The following is a 21,139-nucleotide window of genomic DNA, read 5'->3' on the forward strand; positions in this document are numbered from 1 at the left end:
TTTAGGCCTGTATCACCAGTGAAAACTTGGGTAACGATTGGTATAGGGTGAGTCTCCCCTCCATCTGATACAGAATTTAAATAGTGGTTTCATAGGTCACCCTCTGATAGCAAAGTAACCCAGTCTTTATAAGTAGTGGGCCTGTCGTCAGGAGAGAAGAGTGAAGCAAGTACATTCTTCAACCTTTATATCCATTTTAGTGGAATTTTTCTTTAGGAGACCCCAGAGTAGTCCCCAGGTGGATACAGGTGCATTTTGGCACTGGAAGTATCCATCCCCCACAGCAGCCACCCCAGCTTCTGACAGGCACTATGGTGACTTAATTCATAAGACTATGGTTTAACTATAAAACACAACCATGGCTGTAAAATATTCTGAGGAGGAATACAGGTTCTTTGGCAGCCTATTTATTCCCAAAGGCAGTTTCTAAAAGGAGAAAATGCACTATTCAGAGGCACACAAGAATGCTGGTCAAACTGGAGGGGGGCCTTGGGGACACCTCATTGATCCAAAGTCTTTCCCCTGGAACCAGGTGCCTAGAATTGGGTTAGCTACCTTCAGTTACATGTGAGGAAGCCCCTGTTTAACATCACTCAACACATTTCTACACAGATTGTAGAACTATGGGAAGATGGTGAAGAATCCTGCATTGTTTTTCCATAGACATCAGTTCTAACTTGACAATGATTTTACTTTGCATATTCATTAATGTGAATGGGAGGATCTTACCCAACTAGAATGAATACTGGATTATATTTAATGATAAGCAAGTAATATCTTAAAAACAGTTTGTAATTTCCAGTAGAGACCTAGTCACAAAAAATATTCTAAAACTTATTTTACTTTTAAAATGTTTTCTAACCTTTTAACTTGGTTTTGTTCTCCATTGACTACAGTGGACTTGGATGCTGTCCCAAGCACTCAAGTACAAGACCACAGAATGGTAAGGGACCAGTTCTAATTTTCAAGCTAGTTTTGAGGGGATAAAAATTTTTTAGGACTATGACAAGTGAGTATTCCAATTTTGAATTTTCAGGAATATTGAATTAAGGATTTTAAGTCTTATCAGTGCAATGTGTAGCTAGAGATGTATTAGTAGAAAAGGTATGTTATAATAGCTAAAAACAAGAGTTACAGCTTGTTTAAGTTAGTTTTTAGCTGTGTGACTTCAGGCAGGTTACTTAATCCTTCTGTGACTCAGCTTCCTAATACAGTGGTACCTTGGTTTTTGAATGTAATCCATCTGGAAGATCGTTCAAGTTCTGAAATGTTCGAAAACCAAGGGATCAACAGCCGACAGCTAGGCCTCAGGATCTTGCCCTCAGCAGAAGCTGTGTGGCATGTTCGACTTTCGAGGTGTGTTTGAAAACTGAAGCATTTCTGGGTTTACGGCGTTTGTGAACAGAAATGTTCGTCAATGGAGACATTAGAAACCGAGGTAACACTGTATGTCAAATGGGATGATAGTACTTGCCTCTGAGTGTGGCTATAAGGATTAAATTCATTGATATTTGCAAGCACAAAGGGACAGGCCTGGCATGTAATAATTTAATTAAATGTTTATTAAATAAGTAAAAAATGGTCAAGGGTTGTGAAAATTGATAATATATGAAAAGCCCTAGAATAGGGCTTGGCCGATAATATGTGTTTGTTGTCAGTATCAGTTGTACTGGTGAGGCCTATAAAGAAAATAAGCAAGGTCAGGGGGTCACTCTTATCCCGAGGTGGTGACATTTGTGCAAAGAATAAAGAAAAGCAAGGAATGAGCCATTTCACTCAAGTATTTATTGAGCACTTACTATGGATCAGATGCTGTTCTAGGGGCTGGAGGTACAGGAGTGAACGAATAGAACAAAGTCGATGCCCTCTGAGGGCTTTCTGGTACGAGGGAGATAGTAAATATATATCTGAAATTTTGGGTATCCGAGGAAGGGTGTACTGGGGTGAGAGAGTTTACAATTTGAAATACATTGGTCATGGGAGGCATCACTGAGTAGGTAACATTCAATGAGGACGTCTGGGAATGGGACACGTCTCCAGGGAGCAGAGGCCCCAGGCGGGAGTGGGCCTGGTGCAGACAGGAGCAGTGAGAAGAACAGAGGCTTGAGTGCCCCGAGTCCTGGAGGGAGAGGGGGGACGGGCTGGGTTGGATTGCAGGGCCTCACAGGTTGACGTAGGTCTTTTTTGCCTTTAATGTGGTGAATGTGTTGAGAAGCTTCCAAAGTTTTTGAGCAAAGGAGCAACGTGGTTTATTTCATGTATCACCATGATCCCTGACTGCTATTCACTGAGAATAGACTGAGGGGGGCAGGAAGCTACTGCTGTAATCTAGGTGAGAAGTAACATGACGTAGCCTGGGCTGGAGCAGTGGAAGTGGACTTACTTTCAAAGGAGACCTGATAGGATTTTTGACATATTTGAATGTGGCGTATAAAGAGAGTCAAAGATGGGCTTCAGGGGTTTTGGTTGGGAGCTGCTATTCACAGAGGTCGAGAGAGAGGGGTGGGGAGGAAATCAAGAACTTAGTTTTAGACATGGTAAGCTTGAGATGCCTTTTAGGCAAGCAGTGGGATCTTGCAAGTAGATAAAAGACAGAATTCAGGCAAAAAGATCAAGGTTGGAAATAAATGTAACCTTCACACACAGTAATGGTATAGGTAGTATTCTTATTTTCAGGTTATAAAAGTAAAGCCCAGCTAGGTTGATAGTGCCCGGGTAGTAGATGGTGCTTGGTTGACAGTGTTGCTGATAGCTACCACAGCACACAGTGTACCTTGCGAGGCACTTGACACTTATTTCTCTAAAGTTCACACCAAGGCATGCTTATCCCTGTTTCCATAAGAGGAAACTGCTAGCCCATGGTCACAGCCAATAGGCAGTAAAGCCCAGATTTGAACCCACGCTGGACTCTAGAGCTCCTTGTCCCCCTGCTATGTGGCCTGAAATGTACTGACACCTATTCCTGGATACTCTGCAGGTCAGTAGGTTTCCCTGTATGTGGCAACCACATTTCTCAGTGAAAAGATACTGAAATTTAATATTTAGATTTGGTTAAAATGATACCATATTTTGTTGAGTAGAAACTCAGCATAAGCCAACAGTTTATCTTGGCTTTTACAAAAAAGCTCACAAAAGTCCTCATTTTCCTAGAAACTGGATTATAATGAAAACTACAAGAGGAATCTGGGGAAGATTGCCATGGAGAAGATAGGGCCTAGGCGGATTGTAGCACTGGTCAGTTATGGGGAGAATGTGATTCAGAAGAGAGATTGGACAATGTGTGTGTAGTGCTAAGGACAATTATTATCCAGCTAGAAAGCAGTAGCCAGTCCTACCTCTCCCCATTCTATTTTGCTGATTTTTGGGACAGTGTACAAATATGTTGTTCTTCCATATGGGACTAACAAAGATAGTAATTAATATGATGTTCCTTTTAGCCTAGAGATGACCCTAATGATTTCTTGAAAAATTCATTATTGGAATCTGATAGTGCTTTTATTGGTGAGTATATTTATTTTACCAGCCTATTTGTTACAATATTATATTTCCTTTAAATGCTTTTCTTCATACTTAAAAAATTAGTACTTTACTCTCTGTTATGCATGGTGGTCAAAACAAAACAAAACACTGTTTTACTAAATTAGTAAATAATCATCAAACGTGACATACGTTTTCCAAACTTCAGAAGTCATAGGAAAGACTTCCAATCAAGATGGTGGAGTAGGTAAACGCTGTGCTCGCCTCCTCCCACAACCACATCAAAATTACAACTAAATTATAGAACCACCTGAAGACTAACTGGCAGAAGTCTTATAACTAAGGACATGAAGAAGCCACAATGAGACTGGAAGGAGGGATGGAGACATGGAACTGCCGGCAGTTCCCCCCCCCCACAGTGGGTAATTAAGATATCTCCCCCTGAGGAGCAAGGGGACCCAGCCCCACAATGCACTCCCTGGCCTGGGGCACCAGTGCTGGGGTGAGGAGTCCCCACAACATCTGGCTGTGAAAACAGGCTGAGATGGAGGGCTGCTGGGGTCCCAGTTGTTCCTCTTGAGGGACCACTGCCTGGACTCACAAATTCACTTGCTTTAAGCTTACAAGGGCAGCAGCTTGAAAAGTGCCGGGGGGGGGGGGGGGGGGGGCACACAGACTGAATTCTCTAGCTTCAGGACGAGGGCCAGGGGTCAAGGCAGTTCTCTCTGGGGAAGGAAGTGTGGGCAAGCAGCATTGTTCCTTTAAGCTCCCCATTAACCGGGCTAATACTGTTTGCCCCACTTGGGTGAATCCGGGAGATCTCACCCAACATGCATATCCTACTAGAGCCTCTAACAGTAGCTGTTACACACAAGCGACCTATCTCAGCTCACACTGTGGATTCTCCTAAAATCTCTCAAATATACACAACCCCCAGAAAAGCAGTGGCCCCAAGCTTGACATAAGCTGCGGCCAGCTTGCAATGTAGCTTAAACTAAGCAGCCATAGGACTGAGACAAGTGGTAGCTGGCCTCAGCTCGTATCATGGTGCCCACCAGAGGGTCCCAACCCTGGCATTAGTGCCAGCCAGCCTTTATTCACAGCATAGCCCCTCCCTAACACCTCCAGTCCCAGCACCAGTAGCATCTAATGGCAAATATTTTGTAGCTCCCACAGAATGGCCCGAAGCCAGGCACAAATGATGGCTGAATGTGGCCTGCAGCAAAGCTTCTCCTAAGAGCCTCCAGAACCCATACACCCAGTGTCTACATTCAGACCATGCGAAAGTACCCCCCAACCAGCTCTATAAATGACATACTTGAAGAGCAGACTGGGCTGACATCAGAGCCCCTATAAAGAGACTCCCTCTCCATGAGGTCAGACCCCACACAGTAGCTTGTCTGCTCTAGTCATAGCCAGTTAGCCTGAGGGTGAATCCTGCCTACTGACATACTCAGCTACAACAGGAGGGCGCACACAACCCACACAAGGAAACCCTTGGAGCACCCAGCTCAGGTGAACAGGGAGACTGTGCCACTGGGCCTCACAGGACACCTACCACATAAGGCTCCTCTGCCAAGACTGGGAGATGTAGCAGATCTACTTAACACATACAAACAAACACAGGGAGTCAGCCAAGTGAGGACACAAAGAAACGTTCCAAATGAAACAGAACTAAACTCCAGAAAATGAGCTAAATGAAATCTACCAGATACAGAGCTCAAAACACTGATGATAATGAGTCTCAGTGAACTTAGGGGAAGAATAGATGAACTCAATGAGAACCTCAACAAAGAGATTGCAGCCATAAAAATAGAACCAGTCAGAGATGATGAATACAATAGCTGAAATGAAGACTATATTAGAGGGAATCAACAGCAGAATTAGATAAAGCAGGGATCAAATCACCAATCTGCAGACAACATAGTGGAAAATGCTATTGGAACAGCAAAAAGGAAAAAATAAGGATAGTTTAAGAGACCCCTGGGATGACATCAAGCACACCAACATTCACATCATGAAGTGCCAGAAGGAGAGGGCAAGGGACTGAAAACTTTCCTGACCTGGCACAGGAAAGTGACAAACATGTCCACGAAGCACAGAGTCCCAAAACATGATGAACCCAAAGAGGCCCACACAAAGATACATCATAATTAAAATGGCCAAGGTTAATCTTAAAAGCAGCAAGAGAAAGACAGTTAATTACCCTCAAGGGAGCCCCATATGACTGTCAGCTGACTTCTCAACAGAAATTTCACAGGCCAGAGGGATTGTGGCAGAGCCTGGCAGGAGTGGAGATGTGTCTACGGCCTCCTGACTATATCACATGAAACATTCTCAAGGATAGACCATATGCTGAGACAAAATGAGTCTCAATACATTTAAGACTGAAATCATACCAAGCATCTCCTTCAACCACGATGGCATGAAACTAGAAGTCAACTATAAGTAAATTGCAGGACAGAAAAATCAACATACAAAAGTCTGTGGTGTTTCTATATACAGACAATGAACTATCAGAAAGAGAAATGAAGAAAATTCCATTTACAGTCAAAACAAAAAGAATAAAATACCAAGAAATAAATTTAACAAAGGAGGTGAAAGACCTGTACACTGAAAACTATAAGACATTGTTGAAAGAAATTGAAGACACAAAGAAATATTCTATGCTCATGGATTGGAAGAGTTAACATTGTTAACATTACCCAAAGCAATCTACAGAGTCAATGCAATCCCTATCAAAATCCTAATGGCATTATTCACAGAAATAGAACAAATAATGTTTGTATGGACCACCAAAGACCTTGAATAGCCAAAGCAATCCTGAGGAAAAAAACAAAGCTAGAGATATCACATTCCTCAATTTCAAATTATACTACAAAGCTATAGTAATTAAAACAGTATGGTATTGGCAGAAAAAACACCACAGACCAATGGAACAGAATTTGGAGCCCAGGGATAAACCCACACATACATGGGCAACTAATTTATGGGAAAGGAGCCAAGAATATACAATGGAGAAAGGAAAGTCTCTTAAATAAATTCTATTGGGAAAACTGGAAAGGTACATGCAAAAGAATGAAACTGGACCACTATCTTATACCATGCACAAATATTGACTCAAAATGGATTAAAAACTTCAATGTAAGACCTGACACAGTAAAATACATAGAAGAAAACACAGGCACTAAACTTCTAGACATTTGTTTTTGTGGTGTTTTGGGGAATTTGATTCCAAAGGCAAGGGAAACCAAAGCAAAAATAACTGGGACTGCAGCAACTAAAAATGTTTGCACAGCAAAGGAAATTCAACAAAACAAAAAAGGCAACCAATTGAATGAGAAAAAGTTTGCAAATGATACTTCCAATAAGGAACTATTGAAAAAGTGTATCCCCATGTTCACTGCAGCATTATTTACAATAGCCAACTTACGGAAATAACTTTAATGTTTGCCAGTGGATGGGTGGATAAAAAAGATGTGATATATATATAAAGTATTATATACACAATGGAATACTACTGAGCTATAAAAAAGATGAAATGTTGCCATCTGGAACAACATGGGTGGCTCTTGAGGGATTTAGGTGAAATAAGTCAGGGAAAGGGACAAAGTTTGTGATTTCACTCGTATGTGAGACACAGAATAAAGTAACATATGAACTAACAAAACAAAAAACTAAACTCACAGACAACAGCGTGGTGGTTACCACGGGGAAGTAGGTTGGGGAGGAGGGTGAAATGTATAAAGTGGGTCAAATGTATAGTAATGGAAAGAAACCAGACTTCCGTTAACGAGCACTCAGTAGAGTACACAGGTATCGAATTATAATGCACGCCTGAAATTTGTTATTAACCAACATTACCTCAGTAAAAAAATAAAAACACCCCAAAATATCATTTACATTAGCACCCCCCATAAAAAAGGAATATTTAATATAAAGTTTACCCCCCAAACGAGATTGTGAGGACAACTACAAACCCTCACAAAAGAAATATAAATGGAGATATATTTCATAGACTGGAAGGTTTAATATTATCAATATGTCAGTTTTTCCCAACTTGATGTATAGATTCAGTACAATCCCAGTCACAATCCCAGCAAGTTATTTTGTGGGTAACTAATCTAAAGTTTACATGGAGTGGGAAAAGAGCCAATACGATACTGAAAAACAACTGGAGCACTAGCACTACCTGACTTCAGGACTTACTATAAAGTTATAGTAATCAAGACAGTGTGGTACTGTTAAAAGAAGAGACAGATAGATCAGTGGAACAGAATGAGTGTCCAGAAACAGACCCACACAAGTATAGTCAACTGATCTTTGACAAAAGAGCAAAGGTTTAACTGAGGAAAGGTAGTCTTTTCAACAAATGGTGCTAGAACTGGGCGCCAACATGTGAAAGAAAGACACACTCTTAAACGCAGACCTTACACACTTCACAAAAAACAACTAAAATTGACCTAAAGGTAAAGTGCAAAACTATAAAACTCCTAGAACATAACATAGGAAAAACACTACAAGAACTTGGTTATGGCAGTGACATTTTAGATACAACAATAGTACAATCCATGAAAGAAATAGTTGATAACTAGATCTTATTAAAATTAATGATCTGTAAAAGACAATGTCAAGAGAATGAGAGGACAACCCACAGACTGGGAAAAAAATATTTGGAAAAAATACCTCTGATATAGGGCTGTTATCCAAAGCACTTTTTTTTTTTTTTTTTTTAATATATCTTTATTGATTTCAGAGAGAGGACAGGAGAGGGAGAGAGAGAGATAGAAACATCAATGATGAGAGAGTCATTGATCAGCTAGCCCACAACCCAGGCATGTGCCCTGACCGGGAATCGAACCCCAATCACCTGGATCCTAGGTCAACACTCAACTGCTGAGCCACGCCTAGCCGAGCTTCAAAGCACTCTTAAATCCCATCACCAATAAGGATAAGAACAACCCAATTAAAAAATCCAACACACACTTCATTAAATAAATATATAAATAGATGCTCCACATCATGTCGTCAGGGAAATGCAAATTAACACAACAGTGAGATTTCACTACACACCTATCAGAATGTCCAAAATCTAAAACCCTGACCACCAAATGCTGGTAAGGATGTGGGGCAGCAGGAACTCTCCTTGCTGTGGGAATGCACAATGGTACAGACATTTTGGAAGAGTGTGTGGTGGTTTTGTAGAAAACTAAATCTATTGCACTCCTTGGAATAAATGTCTAACCACTGTGCTGTACACCTGAAACTAATATAATACCAAATGTTGGTGAAGATGTGGGGAAACTAGAACTTAAGTGGGTAGAACCACTTTTGAAAATGGTTTGGCAGTTCCTCAAAAAGGCTAAATGTTACCCAGCAAATGCACTCCTAGGAATATACTCCAAAAAAATGAAAACATGACCACAAAAAGACAGGTACATGAATGTTCATAATAGCTAACTAGAAACAATTCAAATGTCCATCAGCTGATGAATACATTGACAAAATGTGACGTACCCATGACAGAGTATATTCAAAAATGAAAAGAGAATGAACTACTGACGTTACAATGTAGATGAACCTCAAACACATGCTAAGTGAAACATGCCTATAACACTGTATAATTACACTTACGTGGAATCTCAGGAAAGGTAAATCTATTGAGAACGAAAGCAGGTCACTGTTTACACTGGGCTGGGCAGGTGGGAGTGGGGAGTGATTGCCCGCAAGCACAAGGGAACGTTCTGAGGTGACAGAAATTTTCTAAAACTAGATAATTGCACAATTCTGTAAAAATCATTGAACTATGGTACATTTATAATGAATGGATTTTATTATATGTAAATATAGCTGAGTAAAGATTTGCAATGGGGATGTTTAAGACTTCTCCCTTGTGTGGTCCTAGGTGCGTATGGTGAGACGTATCCGGCCTTTGAAGAGGATGCCCTTCTCCCGTCAGGGCGGCCCTCTGCAAGGGCTCGCAGGAGGAGCAACCTGAAAGGACTGGCCTCTGTATGTATGAAATGTCCTTTTCTTTTTTACCTTTTCAGTTTAGGAGTGAGGTCTGGGTTCTGACCCATACTAAATTGGTATGGTCCGATAAATAGAGTACTTGCTCTGCAATATGGTGGACATGGGTCTGAATCTAGGCTCTACCAGCAAAAATGGATGACCTTGAGCAAGTCATTGAACTCAGTGCCTTGGCTTCTACGAAGTAAATTTCCTATCTCCTAGGGTGGCCGTAAGTGTAAGCCTAGTACTTGGCACAGAATCTCTGCCCTATAAATGTTAATTCCTTACCCTAGCTTCTTCCCTCCTTCCACCTACAGAATATATGAATCTCTGAGAAAGCATGAGAAGCAATACCATTTATTGGAAAGCCTGCTATATTTTTATAGTCACCTAAGCCTATTATGTAGATGACATCTCTGTTTGGACCAGATAACTTGTCCAAGGTCACATAAAACATGCAGACTTTGGAGCCCTTAGTATATGTCCCAACGTTAGGTACTGAGTCAGGCATGCAGGGAATTCTCACCAAATGACAAATGCTGTTATCAGATTATATGTACAGCTTTATCAGGTGGCAATAACTTGTTTTCCTAGCAATCCCTAATCTACCTTTTGTCTATAGATTTGCCTTTTTTGGATGTATAAATGAGAGCACACAATATGTGGTCATTTGTGACTGGCTTTTTTCTTTCAAAGGTCATTTAAGTTATAGCGTGTCACGACTTGATTTCTCTTTATTATTGAATAACATTCGATTTATGGGTAGTCCACATTTTTTAATCAGTTCAGCACCTGATGGATATTTAGGTTATTTCCACTTCTTGTCTGTTAGGAATACTGCTTTTAACATCTGTGTATAAGTTTTTTGATGTTCTCACCTGGTGTGTGTGTATACCTAGGAGCAGAGTTGCTGGGTTATATGGTAACTATGTTCCACCTTTATCCAGTCTGGCAGTGCTTCTATGTTATCACAGACACAGTACCTTCCTCTGAGCCTGCATAGACAAACACCAGGAATTAGAATGAAAATGCTATAGATTTTCATTTGTTTTATTTTGTACATCACATTGTATACTTATCAAGGGCAAGAACATGTTTTGATTCACCTATTTATTCTGAACATATGTTAATGATCACTTCTGAAGTTCTGAAGTTCTGTTTTCTGACTACAGGATAACAGTCGTCTAGATGGTCTCTCTTTAAAATCTGTATCCAGTGTAAATATTGATCAGATTAGAATGAGAAATGAGGAACGAATGCGAAGACTGAATGAACTCCAGAATAAACCTATTAATACAGGTAAATGGCCAAGTTTAATGGCCTATAGCAAATTCTTTAAGGACTTTTAACCTGCTTATGTACATGGCAGCTTTCACTTATAGCTGGGGGACTGATGCAATGAATGCTGAAATCCTTTGAGTTGTAGGGCCTGTAACACAGCTATCCAGCAAAACCAGGACTCGGGGTTGTACCTGTTTTTGAGTGGATTCTAAACAGATAAAGCTTTTGCTTATAAAGATATCCAGGCTTTGCTTTCAGCAGGGAAAATGCTAATTAGTATCAGCATCACACTTCCCTTACTGAAGTGAGAGATTAACTTTTTAAAAGTTTTGAGTTTTTTAGATAACACATACATTACTAATTTGTAGTACTTCAAAGAAAAGGGTTTTACCTTTTTACTTGCCTTTTAGTACCTTGGACACAAAGGTTAACTACTTCCTTTTTATAAGACAAAGTTTAGTCGTCTTGTTATGTTGGGCTTTGCTGTCATGAGCTCAGGTAGGCAGGACAGTTCCTTACACAACCAGTGAGCTACTCTGGACCACCTTTTAATGTCAATGTTGTTAGTTATTAGGATAATGGGACAGTTTTATGGTACATAATCCCTACTGTATTATTAGTTTTAGCAAATAGTGACCTATTTGGACAATTTTCTTTAGTCTGTTAAGCTACATTACAATAATTTCCTTATAGCAGTTTTCTTAAGGTATTTTTAGATCTTACCTTTAATACTGTGTTAATTTAAAATTGTTGTCATACACTCTAACAGTCAAGGTGTCATGTGTTCTGATGGCAATTCCATAACAAATACTAGCAGACATGGTACAATGATGGAGGAATCTTTTCATATCATACCTGGAAAAACATGGAATGGCAATGCTTTCTTTTTAGCTAAAAAGCATTTTCTTTTAATTTTGAGTATTGTGAATTCCCTGTTCCTCTATTTCTTTTAGAAGCAGTAAGTTGAATAAACGGGTATTTTTAAATTGAGAAGACAGAGCAATTTAAGAATTTACTCTTTCAGAAGGTATTCCACTTATAAACTTTTTTTTTTAACACTGTCCTTTCAAACAGGAGCTTTTTGGGACGATGTGGATTGATTGCTCATTAAATTGATTGCACAAGTCCCTTTGCTGGGCTAATCCTTCACTGACCAGGAGATGTAATTTAAAACAAAAACCAAAAAGAAATTGACATCACAGGGTAGGAAGACAGATTTTCCTATTATTATATGTATAAGTAGCATACAGATATAGAAGTTGATTACAGTCAATTCAATTGAAAAATGAAACATAAGAGCTATCTCTTAATGGAATAGACACAACCTTAGATTCGGTGTAAGAATGGAAGTAATTTCATCCCGTCTAGTGCTTTCCTGAAATGACTTTTCTTTATAGCAGTGTTATAGGTTGGGAGTTTTTCAAAACCATGTTGAATCAAAAACAAAGTTAGTTTTGCATGGTATCCATTGAGTTTCTCCTGAAGGTGACACAAAATAAAATGGCTCACACTCCTAAGGTCAACTTAATGTTGGCTGTGGTCTCCTCTGCTGTCCTTGGGATGGGTCCCTATGGTGCTGATACCATGGAGTCACTTTCAGTTGCATTTTCTGTTTCATAAGATTGGTTCCCTTCTTGGGTTTGCTTTCCTACCTCTAAAGTGAGGGGTGTCTGGACAAAACTGTACAATTTAGAACATAACATTGTAGAGAAATAGAGCTGTACAGGCCTGTGTTCACATCATTTGCCTGCCACCCACCTGAGTCATGTCTCTCTTGCCTCCTTTAGATGACGAGAGTTCACTGGTTGACCCTGATGACATCATGAAGCAGGTGGGTGACGATGGATCAGACTCTGTAGCAACGGAACCCTGGCTCCGTCCAGGCACCTCAGAAACGCTGAAACGATTCATGGCAGAGCAACTGGACCAAGAGCAGCAGCAACAGGTTCCTGGAAAACCAAGCACTTTCAATTGGCAGGGCCTGTCTACTGCACACGGTTAAAATAAATCTGTATTGGACCCAGCAGTGCCTTTTAAGGTGAAAGGAATGTTTACTCTGAACTTTTAATATGTGCTACTTTGACTCCTACCTGGAAGTTACTTATGTACCATCTGTGTATGGGGTGTATTTTTTCCATGATGATGTATATAATGTAATTATGTACATAAATAAAAGGCCATGATTAATTTATATATAATGTAGAATTGCATAATTATTTTTGCACAATTTTGCCATAAATCAGGGTGGTATTGAACTCAACTACCTTACGTGCATTACTGTAAATTCTGCTTGTCGGTAAGGTGAGGTGAGTAAAACACAAGTGTCTGAACAGTCCTCTGAAACCAGAAGACCGTTACATGTACACTTGTTACTGCTATGGAAATGACTCACTAGTAAATGCAGTAGCTAGAGCTATCACTGTTCCAGCTGCGATGTAATGAGAACCCAATTATTTCCATGTTACTTATGGCTACTTACCAGTACAAATGGGAGTCATAATTGAGTTTATAGCCCTAAGCCATGAACTAAATGTTACATCCTTCTGCCTATTTTTGTGTCAATTAAGGGATTAAGTTTACTAATTTATATGATTTAACGATTTCTTTATAGAAATAAATTATTTTTATTACCAATGTTGATTTCTTATTTTAACTGGAATTGAGGCTTCTAGACAAGATATTCTAGAAGTTGGAGAGGCAGGAACACCTTGGGTCAAGGATGGACTGGAATCCTCGCTGTGCCACCATGGACCCTTGAGTAAGTGACTCAGTCTCTCTAATCACTCCATAAGAGGTGCCTTTAAAAAAGATGAATTTGGCCCTGGCCAGTGGGGCTCAGTTGGTTGGAGCGTCATCCTGTGCACCAAAGGGTCTTGGGTTTGATCCCCGGTCAGGGCAAGTACAGGAAGCAACCAGTTGATGTTTCTCTTACCCGTCCCCTCTCAAATCAATGAGAACATATCCTCAGGTGAGGATTAAAAAACAAGACTTAAATTCTGGGAAATAATTATTTTGTGTGTTTAGTACCAGAGAGTGAAGGACACCCGCAGGCACTACTACTTCACACTTCCTTCCACTAACAGTTAATGGCAGACAAGCCCAGATGCGTTTACCTCAGGTGTGAAATTTCTGATACTTTGAATTTTAACTGCATATAAATTTTATACTTGGTTTATAATCTAACCATTGTTTATTTTACTATAAAGATTTTTTTTTCTTATTTCTTTATCTGTAAGTTAGATGAAGGCCTCTTTCTCCTGTAGGGAAAGTCCTGATACTATACCATGAAATAAAGCGCCAGGTTATTTGAAACACACACCTCTCAGACATACCAGAGGTCATGGTGGCTCCGAGATCCCTAGGTAGTTGACTCCCAGCTGGGCTGGAACAGGCTCCATCTCGGGGTAATAAATATGGTCGACTTATAAATGCACAGTTCAGTAACTACTCATTATCTAAGAGGTGTGAAAACAGACTGAACACTTACCTTTTAACCCAACCTTAAAATGATCTTGACATGTAACATATTCCTTGTTAATGCCACTGTACCACACACCTGCCCCGAAGGGAACTTGACCGCTTCTTCTCACTATTCAAATATGGGAGCATTATTCTGGGTTATTAATAAATACACAAAATACCAAGTTGTGAATACCCTATGGTTGAGAAAGCAGGGTGTGGGTGAGAATCTAATTCCAAAAGCTGGAAAGAAAACTTTAGAACTAAAGAATACTGAATTTGTAGTTCTGGCAGAAAATACCCTTTCCCTAGTTGTTTTGTAATTTTAAAAATCCAAAAGAAGAAAACCAATGAAACATGGGGCTGTGGATCACACAGGTTTTGATTGCACTGATGAAATAATCCAAAAACTTTATTGACTTAACCTGATTAGAATATGCCAGATGAGAATATTGTACAGAAAGTTGTACAGAATTTTTACATAGAAAACTTTACATCTGTACCATATACATTTTATCCATCTGAAAAAATTTTCTACATCCACTGTTAATACGGAATGCTTGACAATCTTGTCATTTTTAACCATCAGAGCACAATTCACAGTATGAATACATTTCCAGTAAATCTAATCTCCCCAAACCATGCCAGAGTTGTTATTGTAATATATTCAACATTAAGTTCTGTACATAGAGTAAAATCTACATCAAGCCCCGCCACCCAAAAGAAAAGAAAGTGACAGCAACCTAGATTCGTTTTGCACTGATTCAAGTTTGATCCATGAAGGATCATTCTATTTTAATGGCTCATCTTTAAAAGCCCTAAGAGAAGTATATTACAGGTAGTTATGTCAGTAGGGATATTTTCTACCCTTTTTTTGTTGTTGATCATGACAAGTGTTGGCCACAATAGCTTTGGGGCATGTTAAACCTTCAAAATTACCAACCCCCCCCCCCCAAAGGACAAAACCAAAATCCCCACAAAATAAAAAAGACAAAGTTCAACCCAAATTTTTAGTGCATTTGACAAAATATTAGGTATTTAGCAAATGAATAAGAAAATAAAGAAATAAAACAGTGCAAGAAGAACTATATCATGTTTAAGGTTTTTATATTACAGACCTGTGTCTCTGTACATTTTTCACAGAAGGGTGATTACCAGTATCTCAGGTAGCCTGAGTGTGCAAAAATTTCAGAGTAAGAATACCGTAGTTGCTAAATATCTTTTACCGTGAACAATAATCTCTTCTCCCCCTACTCCCCAGGTATAAACATTTCATCCTTCAAAATACAGCTCTCCTGAGTTGTACTTCCTGCAGAAGTTCAAATCTTTACATCTATAGTTCTTTGGGTAAGTTTCACTTCCACACCTGCCAAAAGTTGTGGGGCTGTCCCATGAACATAAGCTGACACTGTGGAAACGGGCTTTCTGCTCAACATGAGCCCAGCATGACACACAGGGTCCATCACTGAGAGGGACTGGGGCGTTGTAAGATTGAGTTCTAATTCTAAGTATCTTTACCAGTAACGCTTAGACGCTGAAATTCAGAGAAACAATTTTTCAGGTAGGAAACCTCAGCTCCAGGGTCCTTTTAAAGAGCAGAGGGATGTAAACGCCAAGAGAAAAATATTAAGTTCCCATCATTGCTTGTTTATTCCAAGTTCCTGTTCAGGCGGTTGTGATATCTGAAAAACTACTCCGATTCGCAGAAAAAATCTTCTAAGAACAGCACGAAGTTCAGGAATCAAGTCAAACTGCATAATTTCACATAAGAGAGGATAGTAGAATGATGCATGAGCTTTGAACTGGGAGAGAAAACGAATTTCTTCATTAGTAGTGCGCGCATCCCACACCACTACCTAAGCCCCCGGGTCCAACCACTGTGGGCCGAGTGCTGGCCGCTGAAGACAGGAGCGTGCGTGAAGCAGCAGTGCACTGACTATGGAACTGGAAGACCAGAAGTTCTCAAGGCTCACTTCAAACAAACGTTATTCACTTAGTTTCTACCTTATTTTGTAAACCATTTTCCACTACATTTCCTTGACAAACTTAGAACAAATTTTTAATATTTATCATTGTTTTTTTCCAGGTAATAAAAGTAAGAGACCCAGCAGGAACCACAGTTGAGTTTTTATAAGCTATGAATGGGTTATTGAAACTATTACTTATTTGATAAAATAAAATTTTAATTTTCAGAGGAAATTCTACCTAACATTGCGGTATAAACTATGCAGTCTCCAGGCAAAGACACTACATTCCATATTCAGAATGAGCACTTGCTTCACTTTGACTCTATCAAGCTAGAAATGCTGGGCTGGATACGATGTCTCATACTTACCCTATTATCGCTTATCTTTAGAACTTTAGTTAGAAACAAAAGCAGTAAGTTAGTCCAGGCCTCCCGATGACTCTCTGATGTTAGAGTGAGGAAGTAACTTAGCGCTTCACTGCACACACTGTAACAGAAAAGGTTCACTCTTACATGTGCTTACACCTGCTGGTACAGACACCCAGCAAGAACAACAGACATAGAGGGTAGGAAATACTATTAGAAACCTGTTTCTATTAAAGAGCATCAGCATAAACATCTATATTTTTAAGTTGGGAAGAAACCAGGTATTAAAAAAAGCTATTGGAACTTATAAGGAAGCCCACGTTTCATAATTTTCAGTTTCACTAAATTCAAAGCACACGTGAAAGCTTTGCATCAAGAGCCCTGGGCGGAGCCCTGGCCGGTCTGGCTCGGTGGTTAGACAGTCAGCTCGGACTGAAGGGTCCTGGGCTCAATTCCAGCCAAGGGCAGGGACCTCGGCGGCAGGCTCGATCCCCGGCCCTGGTCAGGCGCGTGCAGGAGGCAACCAATTGATGTGTCCCCCCCTGCCCCCCAACTTCCACTCTGAAAAGTAATCGGAAAAATACCCTCAGATGAGGATTTTTAAAAAAAAGGCCTGGGCTGGCCCCTCACTAGCTGCAGGTTTAGACCCTTTGGGGCCTCAACACTCCCATCAATAAAATGGGGAAACAGACAATGAGATCTCTTAAAATGTATTCAACTGGTCTGAGACCATCTGTTCCACAAGAACACACAAAAATACCGTTCGGATGACAGTAGTGCTTCTGAAGGGCATGTTTCAGCCTTAATGTGAGTTTAAACGTTAAAACGCAGAATATTGTCATTAAATAAAAATAGAATGTAAACAAGTAACACACACACACACAAAAACTCCACATTTTCAAGCTAAATACAGGCAGGCAGGTTCTCCCTTTCACAAATGATTGGTTTGTAAAAACTGAGTTCTATGGCACACAAAAAAGCCTAAAAACAAAACTACAAAGTTTAAAAAATTTTGAGATAACACTTTCTCCTTTGTCCTGTAACAGCAGCATTAGACACGACGTGCTCCTGTGTCACCAACTACTCAAGCACATGCCTCTCTCGGACTGAATTTGTCGCCATCTCTCCCTTAGGCCCGTTAGCCGGCAGCTCCCGATGGGGCTGGCTGTGGACTCCACCCCGCGCGCAAACCCAGCCCTTTCCTGCTCTGCCCCACGCAGCGCACGGGGACGGCGGAAACGCAGCCAGGAGTCTTACTTTAAAAGCCTCTGCTGGACCTCCTCCCAGGCACTAACGCGGCTCTCGTCCATGTACATCCGGAACAGAATGCGCAGCCCACAGGCCAGGCTGCTCGTCTCCTGCTTCAGAAGGTTGGGTTTCGATTTGCCTTTAAAGCCTGCGGAAAGGGGGGTTTGTGGGATGAGCTTAGGAAGGCACTTTACAGCACACTGTGTGCAGCCATTACATGCTGCCTACAAAGCAGAGCTGCCCTCAGCCGTAGCCGCTGCCCCAGGGCCCTGTGCCCTCGAGGGGCCCTGGGAGAGGAGTCACACTGAGAAGGTAGGCCCTGAGACTGCAGGGGAGACCAAGCTGGGCTGGCGGCCCAACGTGAAGGCAATGCTATGTTTGGAATTTCCTCCCCTTTCAAGCAGAGGATATGAAATACAAGACAACTTCCGGCCTGGGCAAGTGGAACTCCTCAAACAAAACTGCACCTGAAGGCCCCGTGCAGCATGCAGCAGGGCTCCCCGAGGACAGAGCCAGCTGCGCAGCAGCAGGACTGTTTCCAAGGCCAGCGGCACGAAGGGCCACGTATGTATGGAATAGGGGTCCAGTGACCTCGCCGGAATAGTCCCAGTAGAATGGTGGCAACAAGTTGGGCTGAAGGGGAAAGAGTAAGTCCAGACTACTCTTCCTGAAGTCAGGTTGTGAAGGGGAGAGGATGGGCAGAGACGTGGCTTAATCAGCAGTTAAACAGACCTCCTAGGTTACATGAAAACAAGCAGAACTATGTAAAGCAACCCGGCACTCCATCTGACAGTCTGACATTCAGTAAACATCAGCTCCCTTCTTCGTTTCCTGCCAGAATCATCTTCCTCCACTCTCCCAGCAGCACTGTTTTGCACCAAATAGGCATTAAGTTACTATTTCTTAAATAAAAAATTAACAATGTCAGTAAATTATAGATTGTTTAAAATTTTCAACATGTTCTAAAACAACTATACCTCCCACTTCAAACCATTCACTTTCATTCTGAGATATGGCCTTGACCAGGTCAACATAGAGAGGTCATTTGAACACATAGGCCAGATTGTGTGTGTGGGACCCTCACACCCACCATTTCTTATAAAAGGGCAGATTTCAGTATGCGTACAGTATCAACAGGAAGGCCTCGGCTGGGAAACAAGATGAAAGATGACTGGTCAAATCAATCAAGTAACAGGCTGACTAAACAAGGGGGAAACAAATATACCCAGGCAGCTGCTTGGTTTACTGAAGACTCAAGAAAGACCTGGTTGGTAGATTGCCTTCCTATTACAATTGTCAAGGTAAAAGCTTAAACAGTGACATGCAGAGACCTGAAGGACACGATCAATGAACTCTGATCAGTGTAAATATCTATTGCACATTCATTTATGGTGAACATTAAGATGTGGGACCTGTGCAGCTTACCTGCTTTCCACAGAGCAGTCCTCTGTTCGTTGTTAGAATTAAATGCTTTTGCAAATCGATGTGACTCTAATAAGCAGTCCAGCAGCTTAAAAAGCTGTTGTGATGTTAAAAAGCGGTACATTCCTTGGTCTTGAGTATCAACTCGAACATCAAAGTCCACGGCATCTCTCTTTGGGAAACAAACCACCACGGCACATGTATGCACGCACATGCAAGTACACGTACAGACACACACACACATACACAGAGTCACAGATTTAGTAAGTTTAGAACTCAATGCTCCCCAAAGGCCAGATTTACGAGCAAGCCACAGTACCTAATCTGTTCTCTCTCAATAGGAAATAGGGAAAGGCCCATCTTTTGTTGCCTCACTTCCAGATTCTTCATTGCACGCACCCTAGGCACCCAGCACTACCTCCTCCTCCCAGTTCCCTCTTCCTAATCCCTGACTCGAGCTTTGCACCGTACCAGATCCTACAGCCACTCTCCCACCCTTCCCTGTTCCTCGCCCCTCAGGTCCTCCCTTCACCAGGATGGAGTCCATGTGATTATAATTATTCCCTTGCACAACCCCTCACCTCGTCTTTACAGTAAACGTCTGGCAAAGCTGCCTACTCCATGTCTGCGCCCACACGCCAAACGTGACAGGAGAAAAATGGACTGATTTCTCTTTAAATCCAGTGGGCTCTAGACCCTGCCCAGCAATCTTCCTCTGCTTCCCTCTTCCACTTCCCTGGGCCACTAGCTCCTCTTTTCACTTCTCTCAAGTAGCTAAAGCTTTCTTCCCGACCTCACTTGGTGGATGGCTTTTCTTCCTGTCTAAGTGAGAGTCAGAGCTATCAGATCTCCCACAAACTCCCACCAGCCTTCCTACATTTATATATAGCCCGTCCACTTTGCTTGCATTCCTGTTATAATGCATCAACTGTCTGTGCTTCTACTCAAGACAACTGGGCCCCTCGCCCCCGGGGACCGTGCACTAGGTCCCATCTCCCTTTACTCAGGAGGCCGCTCTAGCAACTGCTGTCTCCTGCATTTGGTTCCTCTCTCCCAGAGGTCCTGTCAGGGAACATGCTGCCATACTGCTACTCTCAAAGACAAACTAAAGCATACTCTTCTCCTGACACCCCCATCCTCCAGCTATCACCCTATTTCTCTGTACCCTTCGCGGCAAAACTCATGATTAGTTACCGATATTTGCTGTCTTCAACTGCTCTCTTCTCTTGTTCCAGTATAATAGTTAACATTACAGTTAAACACAATATCAAGGTAACTAAAGTCCACCAAATTGCTAGAGGGCAATTCTCAGACAGAATATCACTTGACCTATTATTGAGCACTGGACAGAGTGGGTCACACCCTTCTTCTGAAAACACTGTCCTCACCTGGCTTCCAGGACAGCGCTGCCTCTTGGTCCCCGCATGCCGCCCTGATTCTTAGTCTCGGGCTCTGTACCAGCTGCCCTGTCACCAGGGGCTCTAACCCACAGGGCCTCCAGGGCTCAGCCCTGACCCTCCTCTTAGTTCTGTCCACAGTTTCTACCTTGGCAATGTCATCCAGTCCTCGGTTTAAAATGTGATGAAGACCCGCCCCCAGCCCCAAATGAAACCTCCCGAGCTGGACGCCGCTCTGCCCTGGCTGTGCCCCGCCCCTCACCTGGGCTGCGGCCAAGTTTTCGGCGTCTTCCTTCCTGCTGGTCGCCGGGAAGAACACAATGTTGTCGATAGTCTGGATGAGTTCCAGCTGCACAACACATTTAATCAACAGGGCGGCAAACAGTTTTTGTTCTGGATATTCTGTGAGGAAACCCACCCCAATGCACATGCAAACAAAAATTATTTTGAATCCTTTATCATTTCTGTGACATTACAATGCTAAGGGGACATAACAGGTAGGAAGGTAACT

General features: G+C 41.6%; 2 protein-coding genes across 7 annotated transcripts in view; one reads left to right on the forward strand and one right to left on the reverse strand.

Moving 5' to 3' along the window:
* Positions 1-13,404, forward strand: part of CSPP1 (centrosome and spindle pole associated protein 1) — an 87,674-nt gene extending 74,270 nt beyond the window's left edge. For 4 of the 5 annotated variants that reach the window (XM_016206438.2, XM_087825416.1, XM_087825418.1 and 1 more), the window contains 5 exons: positions 897-943; positions 3,438-3,501; positions 9,383-9,489; positions 10,662-10,788; positions 12,558-13,404. In XM_016206438.2, the coding sequence (XP_016061924.2) occupies positions 897-943; positions 3,438-3,501; positions 9,383-9,489; positions 10,662-10,788; positions 12,558-12,772 (560 nt within the window). In that variant the 3' untranslated portion in view covers positions 12,773-13,404. Of the gene's footprint in view, positions 1-896; positions 944-3,437; positions 3,502-9,382; positions 9,490-10,661; positions 10,789-11,844; positions 11,984-12,557 lie in introns of those variants that run through there. The other variant, XM_087825417.1, reaches the window with a different exon arrangement.
* Positions 13,405-14,623: 1,219 nt separating this feature from the next.
* The window catches only part of ARFGEF1 (ARF guanine nucleotide exchange factor 1), a 90,748-nt gene continuing 84,232 nt past the window's right edge, over positions 14,624-21,139 (reverse strand). Inside the window, exons 35-39 of one of the 2 annotated variants that reach the window (XM_087825419.1) lie at positions 20,891-21,030; positions 19,235-19,403; positions 17,819-17,957; positions 16,565-16,682; positions 14,624-16,031 (exon numbers count right to left, since the gene is read on the reverse strand). In XM_087825419.1, coding sequence (XP_087681545.1) covers positions 15,867-16,031; positions 16,565-16,682; positions 17,819-17,957; positions 19,235-19,403; positions 20,891-21,030 — 731 coding nt within the window. In that variant the 3' untranslated portion in view covers positions 14,624-15,866. Of the gene's footprint in view, positions 16,032-16,564; positions 16,683-17,818; positions 17,958-19,234; positions 19,404-20,890; positions 21,031-21,139 lie in introns of those variants that run through there. The other variant, XM_087825420.1, reaches the window with a different exon arrangement.

Source organism: Miniopterus natalensis, chromosome 16 (genome assembly GCF_054644295.1).
Source record: "Miniopterus natalensis isolate mMinNat1 chromosome 16, mMinNat1.hap1, whole genome shotgun sequence".
NCBI classification, from domain to species: domain Eukaryota; kingdom Metazoa; phylum Chordata; class Mammalia; order Chiroptera; family Miniopteridae; genus Miniopterus; species Miniopterus natalensis.